Here is a 21879-nt window from a genome sequence, read left to right as displayed (position 1 = left end):
AGACCGCCCTTTGCCAGCTCTCCCACCCACCCACCTTCTTTTTCATTTTTACGACAATATGACCTTGCTATAGAATAATGTTGACCGCCATATTTATGGGACCAGGAGGGAATTTTTCCACTTGTCAAATTGGCTCCATCCATGTGGTTTTCACTTACCTTGTAGCAATTGTCACAACTTTGAGAAGTTAAGCATTGGGTATGGGAATCCTGTTAATGGGATCCGTGGGTGTGGATTCTGTCCCAGGCCCAGACATACCACTTCCCCAACAGGGTCCCCTCGGGGTGCCCCAATTTGATGTAAGTTATAGGGCTCCCCCTATTGGTGGTATACATTTAGTTGGACTCCCTGCAGACAGGGATATAGTTGGGATATAATCCAGCTTCACCCAGTGCCTAAGCCGAACTACTCACGTTTGTAACCAATAAAGTTGTGGCCTATTTGAACCCATAAAGCAAAATCCACTTGTTCATGTGTTTATTTATGCACCAGGGAACTGCGGGTCATGGGGCCTTGGCAAGCAATGAACATCAGAACGTAAGAGCCCAGATAGATCAGGCCAATGGCCCATCTAATCTATCATGGTGTACTCACAATGGCCAACCAGATGCTTCTGGGAAGGCCACAAGCAGGAGCACAAGAGCACTTTCTTCCCACTTCTCCACTCTTCTTATGTTCATATTATCTGCATTGCTACATGCCAGATATGAAGTTTTCATATTGGTGTTATTCTTGTTCTTTTCAGGAAGTACTGTGATGCGTGTGACTGCCTTTGATGCTGATGATCCAGCTACAGATAATGCTCTGCTGAGGTATAATATCCTTAAGCAGACCCCGGACAAGCCATCCCCAAACATGTTCTATATTGACCCGGAGAAAGGAGACATTGTCACTGTTGTGTCGCCAGTGCTGTTGGACCGTGAAGTAAGTTGCAATTTTGTCAGTTGTTTATGGATGGATGCAATATGCAAAAAGAGGTACAGGTGGTGTACTGGTTGTTTGTCTACTGCAGTGATAGCCAAACTTGGCCCTCCAGCTGTTTTGGGACTACAATTCCCATCATCCCTGACCACTGGTCCTGTTAGCTAGGGATGATGGGAATTGTAGTCCCGAAACAGCTGAACGGCCAAGTTTGGCCATCACAGGTCTACTGTCTCGGCATTCTCATATGGAGTATAGTAGGCCATGGTTGGGGAAACTTTGTCATAGGGAAAATATGGTGCTCCAGGACTCACTCACTCTCTGGCCCTCAGGACTCTGTCCAGGCCACAACCCTCTCCCTACACCACACCTTTCACAAGTCCTCATCCACAATCTCATTGAGCGCTTTTGTGCGGCTGAAATATGAAATTGAACTGTGATAATACCTCTTGCTTCCTGGAGGATGGATGGAGATTTGTGTTCATAGATAACTTTGACTTCTATATAGAATGCAGCTCAAAGTTATGAGTTGCATTCATTGCTCTGTATTGTGCTTCATCAACCACTGGCATGTGCCCCCCCCCCCGGGAGGTTTCCCAAGAGGGAGTGCAGTCCTTTGGCTAAATAAGTTACCCTGCCTGTGCCGCCACCCATTCATTGAACATATTCTCTGGAATACTTTAGGAAAGCATGGGGCAAGGAAATATCTAAACAGTTGAAGGCCTTCTTGGTGACCAGCAGATGCTGTGGAATCCCAGCTTTGTCCTTCCTTTTCAGCACCTTCTGAAGGTCTCTTCAACGTTCAGCCAGGATTTTGACTAGTGAATATATCTTTGTACTCTCTGTTATTTTCTGAAGTCTTAACTGCCACCCCTCTCTTTCATAAGTTGCAAATTTCAGTATGTTTTGCCATTGGTGGTTTATGATTGTTAGCAGGAGCTCAGGAAAAATATCACGTAGTGGAAAAAGAATTCAGTGGCAATCCAGACTTCCAAAAACCTATCTGTCTGTTTACTTTTCTAACTATTTTTATTTTGCTGTGTTCTTCAGGCAGTGAGATAAAGATGTTTTTGAGAATCTTAGGAAGCCAAGATCCAGATGGAAGGGATTTATTTGGGGAATGGCTGTAGCTCATTGACAAAGCATGTGTTTTTCCTGCAGACAGTCCCAGCTTCATTGCCTGGCATTTCTATGTAGGGCTAGGAAAATCCCTACCTGAAACCCTGAAGAACTTCTGCCTTTCAGTAGAGACAATACTGAACTTGATAGCTCAGTCTAGTCACCAGTCCATCTAGTTCCATGCAGTCTGTACTGACTGGCAGAAAGTTTCCAGGGTTATAGACAAGGAGTCTCTCCCAGCCCTGCCTGCAGATGCTGGGGATTGAGCCTGGGACCTTTTTCATGCAATGCAGATGCTCAGCCCCTGAGCTACAGCTCCTCTCTTGGTTCAAGACCTGTCAAAGTTGCTACGCCTGACAACTGTAAAGTTCAACAATGCTGAGAGATGAAATCGGAGAATTTACTAATATGATTTAGGAGCTTTAATCTGCCATCTGTTTGTTTGCTGCATTCAAACCAAGACATTGCTGATACGGAATTTCATAAAACAGATAAAGGTCTTACATACAGGATAAGCTTTGTAAATTCCTCCAGTTCCTCCTTTGCATAAGGGAAGGGGGGGAGGGCACAAATCGTTTGAGCATCGAGATCTCTGTGCAAAAACAAAACAAAGGAACAGCCTTTGGAGAATCTGAGGCATTGTGAAGGACCCAGATGTGATGTATGTAACAGGGCTGGCCCAGTATGATGCTGAGACAAGGTGGAAAGTGATAGCTCTGCCACAGATGCCCCCCCCCCGGCTGATGATGACCACTCTGCTGCTCCCCTCACCAATGACACTGATGCCACCGAAGAAAAGGGAGAAAAAGAAGGCCCCAAAGGAGGCCAGTGGGGGGGAGGAGGAGGAGATGTTGATGAAGGGTACAGTGGACGAGACACAGGTGGTGAGACAGGGAGAAGACACTGTGGTGAGAAGGAGGAAGCAGCGGAAGTGGCTTACTGGGTAGTCATGTATCACAGTTCCCCTTGGCCTGAGGAAGGATTAGGTGAGAGTTGAAAAGTTCTTTGTTGTTTTGGAAACTCTAGTAATAAATTGAAGTTTAATTTGGAGCATCTTGACTCTCACTCTTGTTATGGAACTGCCACTGAGAATAGTGATGGGGTAAACTTCCTCAGTCGGACATGGAATTGGGGTCATTTCTCTCCCCCCCCCCCCGCCGAATTTCAGGAAAAAGCCCACCCACCTCCCTGCAAATTCCTTCAGACTAAAATCTGACCTGTAGAAGAATGTTCAGGGACATTAAAGCCACTAAGAATTGTATCTCTGTGCCAGGAAATGCGAAACCTGCTAACATCACGACTGAAAACAGTTTATCGGTGATCCATTTTGTAGCTTAGTTTAGGGACACTAATTCTGTGATGTGAATGCTTGAGTAATTACATGTTTGTGAGCTGCTAAATAAAACAACATGATCTATATTTTGTTGACAAATGTATAGATCAAAACTGGTGCTACCCATTTCCATGCAGCCCTGGTGGTAACTGTGCATAGGGAATTGCAGCCTAACTGTGATGACTCATTTGCTATGTAGTGTGCCATCAAAATAAGGGCAAGGCAAACGACTTGGAAGATTTCCAAGGGTGGCATCTGCAAAACTCACAACTTGTGAAAGGATTTAAGAAGAGGGGCCATGCCTGTTCAGCTGGAACTACTATGTTCTGTTATGAAAATGACTTACATACATAAAATTGTAAGTAGCTGGCAGCACACTCCCACTCCTCGGGTATCTGATGTTATTCATTTCCTATAAGTTTGAATACAAATTTAAGATTTATAGAGTCTTAATAACTGGCTGCCACATTCGACAGACTATGATTTTTCAAGTCAGGTTGGATATCCCCCCCCCTAAAATATAAACAATCTTAGGATAAAACCAATTTTCTGAAAACTGAAAAATCAATAGGAGGGAATGAACAATACTAGCTTCTCAGCTGTGTTGAAAAGATCACTAGTGATACATGAAATAATGATGCTATATTTACATAGAAAGAATGTCTTGAAGACTGAACAGGTATTACTACTGGAGAGATTGTGGCAGTGAAAGAACTGAGCCACTTGTGATTTCCTTTTAATAGCTCATACCCCCCCCCCCCATTTCTTTATCAGGGTGACCTTAGGGTGAAGGGTGGGTAAAAATAAACAAACACATAAATAAATAATAAAATAATATCTTAAAGAAAATAAGAAATACAGAATGATTGGGAGGTGAGGTTGTTACCTATCATAAACTTCTAATCAAGGTACTACTTAAAGTTATGGAGCGAAAAACAAAATAAATTTAGAAATTGACATGATCCAGCTTAGGAACTGGGATTCAATATGTGAAATATCCAGAAATATTGAAGCTGTGTGGGGCGAATGTAGGATTCAGTCTATTTTTCCAGAACGGAATTAAAATTTAGACAAAGACTGATAATGCATGTGATATTAATTTGTTTGTCAATTATTAACTCACTTTACTACTTTGAGGACATAAAATATCTTGCTTGTAAGTTGGGCTACAATTCCTCTTCCCTGAGAAGCAGCTCCTTTTAACTCAGTGGGGCTACTTCAGATTAGATAGATCGATAGTTTTGAAATAGCCAGGAAAACAATGGGGGGAGAGAAAAACTCCTTAACAACAACAACAACACCCTTAAAGTATCAGGTACACTGTTTCACATACTGTGTGTTTATCTTAAGAGTTTTAACATGGGTAGACAAATAGTTAGATAAAACGTGTCTTTTTGGATGGGCTGTTGCTGTTTTGAATTACCACCCCACCCCACCCCGCACCCCCAAAAATGAAGGAATAAAAGGAAGGTTTATTATTAAGCTCATTCCAATCCTTTCGGGGGGGTGTACGGTGTGGAGACTCAAGGGTGCTATGTGCACCCAAGATATGTTTCCTGGAATGAAGTCAGTGTACTTGTTGCATGTTTGTAACACACACACACACACACACACACACACACACACAAACACACATACACACAGAACTATGCTGTAATTTGCCTGGCTGCCAACAGACGGCACTGAGAACTGCTGTCCCTGAGCTCTGCTCACTCATCTACCTGCCAACCATGGGTTCCCTGTCCCTGGGATTCAGGTCCCCAGGCTGGTGGGGTTACTGTCTTCCATCTTCTGGTGTCAACTGTGTATGGCCTGGCCTAAATGACCTCACGGGCCAAATGTGGAGGTCTAGTGGGCCAGATTAGGCCCAAAGGCCAGGCATTCCCCACCTCTGTTTTAAATGAATTTGCCCAGTTGTCATGCACTGGGCAATAGGTATTAGGGCTTTGATTTTAGATCTATGTCACTTCCCATTCCAAATAGAGAGATTTGTGTGCTGATTTATGTATTTTTTTAATTATTGCATCAAGCATAAATGCCAGAGACACTATAATACAAGCCAAACCTGATGAAACTTACCTTAGTGATTTTTATCTGTGGTTGTGATGGCTCAAATGTGGAGCTTTTATTATTCTTATTTGTGGCTTCCATCAAAGAAACTGGCTGAGCTGAAAGATAAAAAATAGTGTAAGCTGAGGGAGTGCAAGTTCTCTTGTTCTCCAAGCGTAAGCACAGCTATAAACTGTTTTTAAAGTAACTGCATTCATTCAGTGATCAAAGCTATTCATGTTTTCATGTTCTTTTTATTAATTTTTGGCCATTGCTTAGATGAAGATGCTTACGGGTAGTGTTCCACTTAATTTAAGCCAAATTGTCAAGGATGCAAAATTCTACTTTATATAGATAAATATAGTTCAAGTTCTTTCATGTTTGCATGTTGTACAGAACAGGAACCTGGAGATAAGTGCTGGAGGTAGAATATTGAAATGGAGATTGCATCATATCTGGGGCTTTTTGATTTCCGTTTTGAACAAGCTGTAACCAAGTTACTATTAAAAGAAGAAGAAGAAGTTTTCCACTTATTAAGAGGAGCTCTTGTAAGACAGTGTTGAGATTTATTGCTCAGCAGCAATTTAAGAAGCACCTTCTATCAAGCTTTTATCATCAAGTCATATTTGAATGCCAACAGGCCTATGCAGTTGATTGAAGCTTTTCTGATTGGCCAGTTCTTTTAATTATTGTTTTGCACTTTTTGTTGTACACCACCTTGATATTGCAGTATTTAAATTGTGTAATCTCTCTCTGTGTGTGTGTGATAGTTTTAAAATAGCCAGGAAGACACAAAAGAGGGAGGAGGAAACTCCACCCCTTAACAAAAAAAACCAAAAACCTTAAAGTATAACAGTGTTTCACATACAGTTTAAGTCTCTCTCTCTCTCTCTCTCTCTCTCTCTCTCTCTCTCTCTCTCTGTGTGTGTGTGTGTGTGTGTGTGTGTGTGTGTGTGTGATGAACATAAATGTTTTAAAATGGGTAGACAAACAGATAGAAGATGGCCTTTTGGATGGGCTGCTATTTGAATTATTTCTCCCCTCCCCCGCACCCTGAAAACAAGAAGGAAACAAAATAAAGTTTTATTATTTAACTCATTCAAACTCTCCAGGTGTTGAAAACTAAAGAGTATTGTGTGCACCAAGGGTCTTTCCTGGAACAATGTCACCATACTTGCTGCATTTTTGTGAAACATTGTATACATACTGTATACAGTGGTACCTCGGGTTAAGTACTTAATTCGTTCGGGAGGTCTGTTCTTAACCTGAAGCACCACTTTAGCTAATGGGGCCTCCTGCTGCTGCTGCCGCACCGCCGGAGCACGATTTCTGTTCTCATCCTGAAGCAAAGTTCTTAACCCGAGGTACTATTTCTGGGTTAGCGGAGTCTGTAACCTGAAGCGTATGTAACCTGAGGCACCACTGTATCTATATCTATACCAGCCTGGATAACTCAGTTGGCTAGAGCATGGCGCTGATAATGCTCAAGGTTGCACGTTTGATTTCTGTATGGGAGAGCTGCCTATTCCTGCATTGCAGGGGGTTCAACTAGGTGATCCTCAGGACTCCTTCCAACTCTACAATTCTATAAATCTATATCTGTATAGATATGCACACTTACACATTGCCATGCTGTTTGTCAAGCCATCAACAGACCGCACTGGAAACTACAGTGTGACAAGAGGCAGTGGGGGGGGGGGTCACATGAGGGGCAGCCAGAACATGCTGTGGAGCCTCTGAGCTCTGCTTACTCTTTTTCTTTCCAACTGTGGGCCCACTGTCCCTGGGATTCAGGCCAATCAAATGCTCCCCCCAAAAGTCCTATTCAGCCCCACAACAGGTACGTAGTGAAGCCCACACTTCAAAGGGAGGTAGGGAGGGATGTGGGGTACTCCAGTGATGAAGAGTTGAGTTTGGGGTGGAGCAGGCTTGTAAAGCCTGAGTGCCCACCACTTCCTGATTGGCCACGCAACCTCCACATGCCTCCCCCAGCTTCTCCCACGGGAAAGACTTTGAAAGTTTTCTTTCCTATGAGAGGGAGGGTGTGGCAAATTCATTCCCTGCTTGAGGGTGGGAGCAGTGTTGCCGCTTCTGGACTGTATACTACTTTCGGACCAGTTCTTCACTGTAGGATTTCTGCAGTTGGTGGTTTTTACTGCTTTTGCAATTCACACCTCGTTGCAGGTGTTTGCTCCTGACCTGCATTGCGTTCTCTCCAGCCTATCAAAGTTCTGTTTTATTTATGGATTTTCTGCTGGAATATTATTTTGAAAAGTGCACGCTCTTCAGAGTTTGTGGCACACTCCAGTAATTGCAGAACAACATCCATTTTCATTTTAACAAGGCACATAAGGATATATTTTGTGAAGCTTTATGTGCATTTCTCCTATGCCTTGGGAAATCTCAACATCTTTGAAAGTGTCAGAAATAGAGATTGAGGAGAGATGGGGGCAAATCATACCTGCAAACTTCCATTGGCAAAACTCCCCCCTCTTTTTGTGATTCACAAATTTTAAGCACAAAGGCATTTCTTGCAAAAGTATGTGATGTATAGGCCTGCAGGTTAGAAATAGTAAATCCACAGTGAAAGGTTGAAAAGTCCCCACCAACCTGGGTTGTTTCATTTGTTAAGATAAAAATGATGTTTGTTTAAAAGCATTTATAAACCACTTAATATTTTGAAGATCTCTAAGTGGTCAATTGAAGTAAATAGGAAATTATGCAAGTCTTGCATTTAGAATGGCTTTCCCTAACATTCAAGACTACGTTTGTTGGACTACTACACCATTGGCCATGGTGCCAGGGGATGCTGGGAATTGGAGTCCAGCAAGATCTGGAGGGCACCAGGTTTGGGAAGACTGGCATTCAAGTGGATGCAAAATACCCTCAAGCTCATATATTCCATTATCTTACCTGACCCTCTAGACGAGCACTAATTGGGAGAACAGACCCTTTTTGTGTCAATGATATCTCTTCTACTTGTTTGCTGGAGGGCTCTCCAACATCTACTTTTGAGGACCACTGCATGGGGACAAAGCCAGGCACCCTGACCAAATGGTATTATGAAGTGGGAGAATGGGGGAAGCTACTTCAGCGAAATGCAAATACATGGTGGGTATCCAGGTTAAGGGTGTTGCCATCAGCCACTTCGACCTTCATGGTGCCTGCAGTGTCACCCCACACTTTGCAGTGCATTTATCCATCACTTTCCTGATCACAAGAAGTCCAGTCTTTTGAGGAAGCGGGCTTGTTGTTGAAGACCTCCCAATCAATTGTAAATTTGCAACCTGAATTTGCCAGTCTGTGATTGTACTTACAGCCAAAATTAGCAATAGCCTTGAAGTGCCCATCACAGTGCTGGTGGGATCACTGTGTGATACCTCCAGATTTTCCTCAGTGGAAAATCTGCATGATTCAGAAAGTGGGTAACCCTTTCTGGTGACTATTTTCTAGCTCTGAATTTGACAGCACATCAAATTACCTGCAGAAGTCGTACACCAGTGCTGTAAGTGGCAACGACACTGAACATCATAAAATTCACACAAATTCCTCAGCTTACTATCACTACATCTGTGAGAGGACAGGGACATCTTTTTCTGTATCCTTCCTTTCCCTGTTTTTGGTAACATGAATTTGTAAGCAGTCAATACACTTGCCACCTACTCGATCTAAATGCAAATTTTGAGCCCACCGTTGCTCTCTTCTCTTTTTAATGAAAAGATATTAATCTTTTGAGCGAATGCATTTTGGTGTGATCTCTGCATTACCTTCCCAGGTACCAGTGTTTACATTTGCTTTTACCAACAAACTCTTTTCTCTCTTAAAGTTTTGTCCTCTGTAAATTAGAACACTAACCCTGTTTAGGGCTGCTGTTTAGAAGCTATCTGCTTTGTCTTTCAGATGCTAAAACATAAAGGGTATAATCTCGGGGGGGGGGGAGCAAGTTACATGCTTCACAATCCTTCCTTCACAGGAGGAAATAGTTAGTTAGTTCCTTCCAAATAAAGTAGGGGAAATAAAATACACTTTCACTTCAAGGCTGTCTGTTGGTATTAATTTGTTAGAAGAAAGCAACAGGGCTGGCTCAGACTAGTTCATTGACCTAGGCAAAAAATAATTTTGTCCTCTCTTTTAATATGGTTGCATGTAGCAGGAGAGTTTGGATGTCATTCTAAACCATGGTTTAGCATGATGAATATGAGATCTAGTGAACCTTAGGCTTATGAGCTTTCCTCACAGCCATCTCTTCTCCTCCTCTGGCACAGCCTTGAAGAATTCAGAAGCATCCTCTTCCATTTTTGTTTAATCACCAGCAACTGTGGTTAGCATTAGCTATGGTTTGCATGAGTCAAAATGGCTTCCCACCAAAGTTTATGGAGCTGCTATGCCTAAGCAAGCCACTGTTAATATTAACCACAGTTTAAGGTTTGTTATAAATGAGAAGCCACAGTTGTGGGAAATGGAAGTGACAACATCTGAACTCTTCCTTTGGTAAAAGGATAGAGGGAATTTGCACGTCTGAGGTTCACTGGGGTCTTGTTCTCGTCATATTAAACCAGGGATAGCCAGCAGAGTGCCCCCTGTATGCTGTTTGGACTCCAGCTCCCATCATCCCCAGCCAACATGGCCAATGGTTAGGAGAAATTGGATTTTAAGTCCCCACCTCATCCAGAGAGCACCATATGGACTACCTCTGCACTAAACTGTGGCTAGGCTTAGAAGTGCCTTAGGATCTGACCTGTGGCATCCCCTCCTTAACCCATTTCCCCTCGTGCAGCTTAGGAAAAAAATCCTGTTTGTATGAATTGTAATTTAAAAAAGAATTCTAAGTCTGTTTGCTGTGTAAGGGGCAGAAGGGAGGAGAGGGGAGAAAAAGAGAAGGAAGGAGAAAGGAGGGCAGAAAGAAATGGAGATAAATGCATACAGAGAGAGAGAGATGGGATGTGGCACAAACAAACTGAGTGAACCACCACTAGCTCTGAACTTTGCATCTGGCACAGTTCAAGAGTGGGAGTTGAAACTCAGGGACTAAATGCGTTCAGGACTTTCTCAAGGTCACACATCTCCACATACCTCACCTTCTCCCCCTGGGCCACACCTACTTACCCCAGGCCACCCATTACATCACCTTCTTTCCCCAACTACACTTTTCTTTCACCTCCTCACTGGTCTTGCTTCACACACCCTTTAGTGTTCTTGCCTTGACAACATGTGTTCTAGAACTCTGATAAATTCCTCTTCCTTTAGTGGATGGAGGATAGAGGTGTGTGTGCACAGATATGTAGGACAAACGTTGGCTACCCATTATGGTTCAGAAGGAGAGAGCTTAAGTACTATGTTGGGTTTGTACAACAAGCTAAACCAAATATTGGTTTAGTTGCTGCTCCGTGCTGACCTAAACAGTCTAGGGAGGAACAAAATAACTGTGTTCTTCTCCTCAGGAACCAGAATTTTCACGCATTTGTGCTAAGCTTAGTCAGTGTGCCAGGTGAACATGACCATAGGCCAGGATCTATAAAAAAGGATTGGAAACCCCAATTTTTCAGCTTGAAGGTAGCTCAGAGCCTAAAGACATTTAGTCTGGTATGCCTTTTATTGGTGGTGGCAGTTGTGTACCATTGAAACAGGGAAGGAAGGAAGGAAGGAAGGAAGGAAGGAAGGAAGGAAGGAAGGAAGGAAGGAAGGAAAGGGCTGACTAGATAGGAGAGCAGAAGGAATAGCATTCCTCTTCAGTTCAGATTAATATCCAAGCTGGATAATAATTGGGAGGTTGTAATACTCAATTTGGGATTAAGGCAGGCATTACAAGACCTCCAAGTTTGTATTCCCAAATCCAGAAGTAAGAGCTCCAGAAAATCTCTACATAATCCAGTATGGGAAAAACAAACAAAACAAAATCCCTTTGCAAGTATCTTCATGCCAACACTCCTAATTTACATAAATATTAGCTGGCAAAACTCTTCCAAACCTTTCATTATGTTATTACCATTCCCTTTTCACTTTCACATACTTCAACAGGTAGTTTAATAGTCAGATTGTATTTTTTTAAAAAAGAAGACTGACGTTAATAAGGAGTGCATTTTCTTTTCCATTACAATCTTTGATGGATGAACAATATAACACATCAGGAGCATCATAAATGAGTGTTAAATCTCAAGGACACCCCATGGTTTTGGATGTGGAATAAAGCATCTTGTAGAACAGGCCAGCATGTAGGGTTTATTCACACTCTGAATGGCAGATGACTTTACTGTTTGTCTCTTGCTTGTATCCCTGTCAGAGCCCAAGCATAATTTCTCTGGCATTGATATCAACTTTTTTCCACAGGTCTCCTCCTAGGGATGGAGGATAATTTTGTTCAATCTGTGTTTTAAATAGAACTTACCTTATTTGTACTTCACACAGTGAAGGCTAGGCTGAGAGACAGTAACTGGCCCAAGGTCACCCAGTGAGCTTCATGGCTGAATGGGGATTTGAACCTGCAACTTCCAGGTCCAAGACAGCACTCTAACCACTGCACCACACTGACACACTTGACTAGGCATTGCCAAACCTGTGAATTTTGGTTTCTCTCCGTTTCTCATTTTTCCAGTCTAAAGTTCCGTTCTTGAAATTTCCAACTCAGTTTTAGATTTATTTGTAGAAGTCCTCATGAAAATTCCCCAGCATTTGAGCGAGACCTTCTCCAAATATACTTATTTTTGTATGCAATTTTGTCTAATATTCACATTTTTATATGCATCTTTTACTAATGTAATATATTTTTGTTAGTTGCTTTCACTAAGACATGCATGCTTTATCCTTATGTAACTATTTTTGTAAGCTTTATGTGGCTGGATTGCAAAATTTTGAGAAGTGTGATTTTCAAAGGGTGGCAGTTTGACATGGCACAGTCCATTCTACCATTTCAGGATTTTACTATCACATTCTGTTGCACCTGTAGATGGAACCTAGGCAGATCCAGATTAACAGAAATGGGAGGATTTATACCAAAAATGAAATATCAACAACCTCAGATATGCAGATGACACAACATTGATGGCAGAAAGTGAGGAGGAATTAAAGAACCTTTTAATGAGGGTGAAAGAGGAGAGCGCAAAATATGGTCTGAAGCTCAACATCAAAAAAACGAAGATCATGGCCACTGGGCCCATCACCTCCTGGCAAATAGAAGGGGAAGAAATGGAGGTAATGAGAGATTTTACTTTCTTGGGCTCCATGATCACTGCAGATGGTGACAGCAGTTGCGAAATTAAAAGACGCCTGCTTCTTGGGAGAAAAACAATGACAAACCTAGACAGCATCTTAAAAAGCAGAGACATCACCTTGCCCACAAAGGTCCATATAGTTAAAGCTATGGTTTTCCCAGTAGTGATGTATGGAAGTGAGAGCTGGACCATAAAGAAGGCTGATCGCCAAAGAATTGATGCTTTTGAATTATGGTGCTGGAGGAGACTCTTGAGAGTCCCGTGGACTGCAAGAAGATCAAACGTATCCATTCTTAAGGAAATCAGCCCTGAGTGCTCACTGGAAGGACAGATCCTGAAGCTGAGACTCCAATACTTTGGCCACTTCATGAGAAGAGAAGACTCCCTGGAAAAGACTCTGATGTTGGGAAAGATGGAGGGCACAAGGAGAAGGGGATGGCAGAGGACAAGATGGTTGGGTAGTGTTCTCGAAGCTACCAACATGAGTTTGACCAAACTGCAGGAGGCAGCGGAAGACAGGAGTGCCTGGCATGCTCTGGTCCATGGGGTCACGAAGAGTTGGACACGACTAAACAACTAAAACAACAACATACCAAAAATGAGGAAGGCTGTTCATGTGCATTTAATACCACAAGAAAGAATGAAGAAGAAGAGTTTGGATTTGATATCCCGCCTTTCACTCCCCTTTAGGAGTCTCAAAGCGGCTAACATTCTCCTTTCCCTTCCTCCTCCACAACAAACATTCTGTGAGGTGAGTGGGGCTGAGAGACTTCAAAGAAGTGTGACTAGCCCAAGGTTACCCAGCAGCTGCATGTGGAGGAGCGGAGACGCGAACCCGGTTCCCCAGATTACGAGTCTACCGCTCTTAACCACTACACCACACTGGCTCTGAAAAACTGAAGGCTCTACAAAGGAGTCTGTTCTGTGCCTTAACATCATACAGATATGAGTCTGCTAGATCAGGCCAACAGCCCATCTAGTCCAGCGTCATGTTCTCACAGTGGCCAACCACATGTTTGTAGGAAACTGGCAGAACTGCATCACTACATCACTCTCTGTTGAATTGAATTGAATTTATTATTTCGGTCACAGACCAGTTCCAGGTCACATACAATATCAAGGAAGTCATAAAACACGATAGGGATACATTTGAATTTGCAATTGGGTATAACAGGGACAATACATATATAGCAACAGTTAAAAAATATATAAATTAAAACTTGGTCACTAAAATATAACCTAAAATTATCATTTAAGGCTTTAATCATTATGATAGCACAGCTTTGTTCCCTAAATTTTACGGCAATCGCACGTGATCTCAGGATTCTTGTCCTCTCCCAGGGATTTTAGAAGCTCAGACTCACACTCTCCATTACTGTTATTCAAAGAAATTGATATTCTCCCTTTGACAGTGGAGTAAGATCATAGTCATTATAGCTTAATTGTTCAAGGAACCGACTTGTGAAACTTTCTGTGTGTTTCTTTCTCCACCCCTGTCTGCCGCAGCAGTGCCTCTTCTTTCAGACGGTGCAATATGTACAAGTGCTCAAAGAATAAAGAATTGTGAACTTGGCTAAGAGAGCAGTTTCATGACACCCACCCACATGTTGTTTCTTTCCAGGAAAGTGAAAGGTGTAATTTGTACTGTGATTTCCTCCAGGAACTGATTCCCCCCCCCCCCCTTGTAAACAGTAGGGCTAAATCTTGTGTCTCACCTTTCTTCTTAATCCGCACTCACAGTAGGAGAGCTTATACTGAGCCTAGCCCAGTGTTGTCAATATTGACTGGCAGCAGCTCTCTGGGGTTTAGGGAAGGAGTCTCTCCTAGCCCTGCCTTGTAATGCCAGAGATTGAACTTGGGACCTTCTGAATGCAAAGTATATGCTCTGCTAGGGATGAAAGAAGGCATCGTTTTTCATCCCTCCCTGTATTTGTCACAAGCAACACTGTTTCTGTTCCACTCTGTTCCATCTTCTGCAAAAAAAAAAAAAGCTACATTGTTTGTCTTGAATAATTTACGTAATTTCCATAAGTAATTATGTAAATTATGTCATTACATCATTCCACCCTATTCATTTCAGTGCAAAGGAAACACAACACAAATGTGTGTTTGGTGGCAGGGAGATGTAATCAATTATGTATTGTTTTTGGACTGTATAAAACAACGGGGAATACCGATTGCATTATTTGGACAAAGGGATAAAGGACAAATAAAGGAACACCAGCAATTTCCATTTTTAACAGAATTGTCTGTCATCCTTGAACACTTCCTCTCCCCCACTCTCCCCCAAACATGCAACTGTGTACTGCAGAACACATCCTGTTCTTCAATGGCAGGGTGTAGATATGAGTTCCTAAACACTGGGGAAACACGACCCACAGTGAGGGATGAGGACAGCCATCTCCCCCACTCCCCCCAAAATTCTCAAATATTAGATAGAACATCTAAACCACACAACAATGGTTGTGGAATCAGGACACACACACACACACCCGCCGCTGCCGCCAAATTCTAATATTCCTGTTAGGTATCTGTTCACACAGTGATAACCCCATTAAAAGATGCTGCTCTTAGGAAATCAAACCATTATCTCATGCTGAGATGACTAGGCTATCAAGCAATAAATGATCACGATGACGATAAAACCATTATCTGAATCTACCATATATGTATTTCCCATCAAATAAATGTTATCTGTATCAAGCACAAAACCAGTTAGTTCTCCTAGGAAATTACACTTCCCTTATAAAATATACTTTAACCTAGTGGTCTCTCTCTCTCTCTCTCTCTCTCTCTCTCTCTCTCTCTCTCTGTGTGTGTGTGTGTGTGTGTGTGTGTGTTTATCTTCATATATCTGAATAATAAACTCAACAAGAATACTGAACTTGTGAGTTTTCTATGTGTGATAACCTTTCTTCATATGTGTCCAAAGTATATTATAAATGTAATACTTATTAATTAGCAGGTGTACCTCCACCTCCCCCCCCCCGCAATCATCCTGCCACTGCCACCATTTGCCCACCCACCTGCTCACACCTTTTTGCCTCCTGCTTTGTCCTCCGCCACTGCCACTGCTTCCTACGATAGCAGGCACGCCCTCCCGGGGGCACTTTGGTGCAACTCTTTTACGATCGCCTAAGTGCCTTCCAGGATCGTAAACAGGTTGCACTTTGGCTGGTGCATCCCACTACTCCTCTGCATCTATTCTGTCCATGACATCTGTTGCGTGAAGCCAGACATTGCTGAGACAGGAATGTAAACATGCTGGGAATATGAGCTTGGGAGAACATATCTTTGTTTGAGAATTTGTCCGTCATGTGATACCCCAAATCTTCCTGACATAGCACATGTGGAAGGCAGGTGTAAGTTGTCCACCATTCACTACCATAAAGCACCATACTCAGCGCACAAGCCTAGTAGATCTTCATCTTGGTATTGGCTGTTAGTATCACATTCTCCCATACCCTTTTAAAGAGGCAAGCCATTGCCATAGCTGCCTTGCCAATACACTTGTCCAGCTCAGTATCAATGGAAATGTTGCTGGTTACGGTGGAACTCAGGTAGACAAAGTCATCTACCACCTCAAGCATGTGGTTATGCATACTAATATGTGGTGTGCTGACGGCATTCTGACCCAGAATGTTGGTCTTCGTCAGGCTGGTGTTAAGGCTGAACTCCATGTAGCCTTGGGCAAAATGGTTGATGAGTCTCTGTAGAGCTTCCTTTGAGTGTGCTGTGAAGGCTGGGTCATCTGCAAACAACATCTCTTGGATAAGGACCCAACATACTTTTGGCTTAGCATGGTGATGTTCCAGGTTGAACAGATCCCTGTCACTCCTTGAAGACACAATGTCTTCAGTCAAGCTCAACACATAGGAGGGCATCAAAGAATATGTCAAAGAGTGTTGGAGCAAGAACGCAGCTCCAACCCTGTTTCATACCACTCTTTATAGGGAAGGCATCCAAGGATGAGCCAACATCCTGGATGGTGCCTCGCATATTGGTTCACCATATGATATGAAGAGTCACGGACCACCTAAACAAAGGATAAAGTGACTCACCAAGTCACCTCTACAAAACCGCATAGACCTGGGGTTCTGAAGGAATCCCATTAAACTTCTGTGTTGTTCAAGGCAATAGCTTAGGACAAATCATTATTAGATGAAAACACCAACAGTTCTGAAAAATGCTCTCCTGATTGCCACCTCATTTATTTTAAAGCAGCAGCAGTATGGGACCCATAAGTAAGTTGTGGATTCACTTAGGAGGATGGATATAGCAGCTTGCTAGTTGCACATGTGTTCAATCATGCGTATGTCTCATCATATTTTCCCCACCAAAAAGTAAACTACTAAACATTTGCATTTAAATTCTGCATGCTTTCCCCTAAAGTAGGCATTTTGTATGCATTTTGCACACATTCCTCCCCCAACATATGCATTTTTCTATTTATTTTTCCATAAAATACACATTTTGTGAGCATTTTTCTTAACCAGAGCAACATCACAAAATTCAGAGAAGTATATAATAGATCTCCATTGTGCTAAGTCTGGAACTGGTGACTTAAGTTGGTTTGCTTTAAATTGATGTCCACACCAGTGAACTGCATGCATTGAGAACTCATCCACCTTCCCATGGGGCAGATCGGTGAGTGACCACTTTGCATGATGCACTGAAGGAGGAAACACACATTATTCACAAAACATCTTTTGCCATTTACTTCTATTAGGAACATAGCAATTGCTATTTGTAGAGTCCTCTCATGTGCCCACATTCAAGACTGTCAACTGCTAATGATCAAGATGACTATATGCTCCCTCCAGGATCAGAATCGGCATGTTTCTGAATACCAGTTTCAGGACAGACAAGTGATTCTGCACATAGTGCATAGTTAAACAATGAGGTGGCCACCAACTTTGATGACCATAAAAGAGGACTGGACAAATCCATGGAGGATAAGGCTACTGATGGTTACTAACCATATCCACTGAAGGAGACAGCATGTTCCTGAATGCCAGTTGCTGGGAATCACAAATGGTGAGAGTGCTTCTTTGCACTCAGGTCCTGCTTCCCATAGATACTGGTTATCCACTGTTATAACAGGATGCTGGACTAAACGGCTTTTGTTCTGATTCAGCAGTGCTTTCCTTGTGCTCTTACATTCCTAGATGCAGGGGAAGAGGGTGAATGTCTTTGTGCCCTGCTTGTGGGCTTTTTTTTTTTGTCTGCCATTGTAGGAAATATGATACTGGACTAGACAGGCTATTGGTCTGGTCTAGAAATGCTCTTCTGAACATTTGGCTGTGGGACACCACAGTACAAGCCCCTTTTGACCATGGTTTTCAGGAAGTCTTAAAGAGTTGTTGGGAAGATAGATGTTGATGTAAGAACTGCAGAGCCTTCAAGTTTGATGTATATATTGTTAGAAAATGTGTCTTAGAGTGGTGGTGTAGTAAAGTGTTTAAAAGCATAAGTCACCATCCAGAAAGCTGTTATTTATTGCATTTATCCATCACTTTATACAACAAAAATTCTCAAAGCATCCTGACAAGATAAAAAAAACACATTAAACCAATTGAAGGGCATTTTAAAGAAATGAATTATACATTTTAAAGAAATGAATGATACAAAGTACACAAAATGCTCGTTCAGCAATTTCTTAATAAGGATAAGTCCTACCCCAACCCACTAAAAGATGAACACCTCACAGGAGACAAGTTTAATTAACCAAAGACCTGGCTAAACAAAAGACTGACAAGGATGGTGTCAGGTGTGTCTCCCTGGGGAGAGCATTCCATATCAGTTCTCATCTCAGTCACATACTCACTTGGTGATTCTAGACCAGTGGTGAGGAACATCTAGCTTTCCAGATGTTGTTGAACTGCACTTCACATCACCCTGTCTATGGGCAATGTTGGCTGGGGCTGGTGGGAGTTGGAGTGCAGCCATGTCTAGAGGGCCACAGGTTAGCCACCTATGTTCTTGGTTCATTACCCTATCTGCTCTATAGATATTCTACTGGCTCATATCACAGTACAGTTGAAAGGATCACTGAGATAATGTTTGTGAAGTAGTTTGAACACTGAAGTGCTATATAAATGCTACACTACTCAGTTTTGCAAAGTGTATAGCTTCATGAGAGCTTTGCACACTTGATGTTGCATAAAATCTAGTTTTATTCCTTTGAGGTGCCCCCCTCCTCATTGCTTAATTTTTTTCTCGTCTTTCAGGGGAGAGAGGTTAGGCTCTTATTTTTCTTTTTTCCAAAAGGCTCCCACTGTGCTCTGAAGAGGCACGAACCATTCTGGCTAGTGCTGACTCGATATGCTATCACAAAGTCATCTGAGGTGAAATGCAGGATGAAAGATTTTTGTTTGACCTGAATACAGACTGGACGTAAAACAACTTCCAAACAGTTGATTCTTTCGTTTAGTCAGGCTCTTGGTGAACATCCACTCACCCCAAACTCCTTCAAGGGGCATGGAATCGAACAGATATAAAAATACTCCAAACCTGCCCCAAACCATACCTTTACAGAGTCATTTCTATTGACTTCCACAAAACTTCAAATTGAACCCTTGGTTAACTTCTAATGTTTCATGTCTTGAATTTTTTTAATGGTGCTTAAGAGCAATCCAAATCCACTGCCACAAACAGAGCCCCATTGCTCATTCCCACCAGGGTGGAAGATACCAGAGCAGTATTTTTGCTGTGCTAGCTCCAAGCTGGGATGGCAGATGGGCTTCAGTTGAATACCTGGATGGTTTATCATTCATCTGATCCTTGGCTGACCCAGATTCTTCCCCAGCCCCTTAAGCTCCCCATTTCAGTGGTATGAACTGGCTACCACCCACCCATAATTTAGGTTAGGACAACTGGGAGCTCCATAATGGTAGAAAGCTTCACTGCCACACTGGCAGAGCCCAGTGTAACCATGCACAGTTGGGTATATGGATGCCTTGGTCTCATCCAAACCCTCTCCAGTGTGGCAGCTCTGCTAATTTCTAAAACTAGATGCAGTAATGAGCTCTGAAGCCAACCAATGAACCCTCTTCATTGGTGTATGTGTGGGTTTATTGTTGAGACTTGCAGATCACTCTAAAAAACAGTTTGTCAGTTTTCCAACTGTTGATTCATAATTCTATGTCCAAATCAATATTCATTTAAAATAAAATAATAATATATAATACTTTTTGCAGTTATTTTGTTTTGCCAAATACATGTTTGTATGCATTTTATACCCAAATGCACGTGTCCCAGTCCATGTGTTACCCAGCATAGTTGAGCTGGATCATTTCTCTCTCCCACCATGGGCCAAGTTTGACAGGTTGGTGGGGTTGGCCACTTGTCAGTCACCTGATATCACACTGATGTCAGGAACCTTGATTTTGCAAACAACTGGTCTTCATCTCTTGCACAGACTTGCACAAGCTGGAGGTTCCACATTACTCTTCAAGGAAATTAACTTAAGAATGCAGACTGAACAAAGTCATTGAGCATTCCTACTTGGCACAAAGGCCTCTTCCCATCATTGGCTAGCTCAGTACTGTCTGCTCTTCTGGATCAGGCCAATGGTCTATCTAGCCCAGCCCTGTTTTCACAGTGGCCATCCAGATGCTTTTGAGAACCCTGCGAGGAGGACTTGAGTGCAACAATTTTCTCTCTCCACTTGGGGTTCCCAGCAACTGGTATCCGAAAGCATACTTCCTCTGGCTGTGATCTTCAAGTCTATTGCAGATGTATCTGGTCATTGGGCCAAGCTTTAAATCCATCCCACATTCTTACAGCAATTGATGGATGGATGTTTCATGTATTTGATGCTTCAATAAAAGTTGGTTTAAGGAAGCTATGTATGACTAATAAGGCAGCTATACATTGTGCCTAATTATGTTCTTTAGAGTTATAAGTTGGTGCAATTAAAACAGAGAGAAATATTGACAGACATTTGTGACATAAATGCCATCTCCTTGAAAAGAGCTAGATATATATAAATTGTTGAATTATACCCTAAAGAATGGTGCTGGTGCTGGGGAAATCTCCAGGATGTCAATCAAGGCTTCCTTTTGATTTTTCTCTTGGATCAGAGAACTTTTCTCCCCCTTCAAAACACATTGAATCAGCTGGAGAATCATTTATAAAACATGAATACGTGCGAGATTTTGCCGACTTGAGTGCTTTTCACCATTATGAGCAAGAACAAATAAATAGCTTTGGAATCTTGATTAAAATGTAGCTGTGGAATTTTGAAGGAACTAGCAAAAAAAGAAGTGTTTGCAATTGCTTCAGCACTTTGAAGCATTGGGCTTACATGCAGGCAAAGTGTTTTAAACTTTAACAATGCTGAAGGGAAAGTGTACATATACTAGGCCAAACTAGACACAACTTCAGAGGATTATTGATGCCATTTTGACAATGCAAATACCAGCATCAATGGATGGATATTCCTCAGGACCGCAGGGTGCCAATGCAAGGGGGCTGTGACTCGTGGATCTAGGCAACTACGTACGTTCTAGATTGGTGTCAGGATATATTTTTAGGGTCTACACAGCCTACACCATGAGACTCCAGGACCTTCGGGTACTCCTTCTCCTGAAGCAGTGACTCAGAGGTCATGGAAAAAATACATACAAATGATTTCCAAAGGGGTGGCCTGCTGGATGTGCTTCCACTTATAAACACTTAACACGCAACAGAATACGGGAAATTGGAATTGTGGTATGAAACAAGAACCTTGCCTGGGGAAAGTCAGCCTCAGGAGATGTTTATTCCCATCTCCAGGACCAAGATGGTGGATGAACTTCAATGGAATCTTCCTTTTTAGAATCCGGGTTTTGCTTTGTGGCACATTTTGCTGATTTGTTATTCATTCAGCCAGAGATCTCCAGTTGGTCCAAGGCAGTGACATTAATAGCAGCAGAGATTTTCACCAGATGCTGTTTTACTAGCCATTTAAAAATGATGAGATACATCATGCTAGTGTAGACTGCTTAAGTGGTGTTCCAGAATGTACCATAGTTTAATCCAGAAAGAAGGTGGGGTTCTTTTCCCTTTCCTTTCCTTTTCCTTTGGGCCTGGTTGTATATCAGTATAATAAACAACTGTCATGTATATTTAAAACTGCCATTCCAGGATTTTAATTATGTCATCTCCAAATAACTTCTCCTCAGAAGAAAGCTGTAGTGACAGCTTGTGGACTGAAGAAAATGAAACATGGCGTGGCTCGTTTTCTTTTCCTCCTAGAGCTAAAAT

The 21879-nt window shown here is 42.3% G+C and overlaps 2 protein-coding genes across 4 annotated transcripts in view; one reads left to right on the top strand and one right to left on the bottom strand.

The window, feature by feature from the left end:
• The window catches only part of SDR42E1 (short chain dehydrogenase/reductase family 42E, member 1), a 986520-nt gene that overhangs the window by 680613 nt on the left and 284028 nt on the right, over positions 1-21879 (bottom strand). The window lies entirely within an intron of this gene.
• The window catches only part of CDH13 (cadherin 13), a 671588-nt gene that overhangs the window by 487745 nt on the left and 161964 nt on the right, over positions 1-21879 (top strand). For all 3 annotated transcript variants that reach the window (XR_014528541.1, XM_083513633.1, XM_083513634.1), the window contains exon 7: positions 746-924. Coding sequence is in view for 2 of the 3 variants with exons in the window: in XM_083513633.1 (XP_083369759.1) it covers positions 746-924 (179 nt within the window). In the remaining variant the exon portion in view is untranslated. The remainder of the gene's footprint in view (positions 1-745; positions 925-21879) is intronic.

The sequence above is a fragment of the Podarcis liolepis genome (genome assembly GCF_965112155.1).
Source record: "Podarcis liolepis genome assembly, chromosome: 7".
Classification (NCBI taxonomy): Eukaryota; Metazoa; Chordata; class Lepidosauria; order Squamata; family Lacertidae; genus Podarcis; species Podarcis liolepis.
The sequence above is the reverse complement of the archived record's forward strand: the minus strand, read 5'-3'. Positions and strand labels throughout refer to the sequence as shown.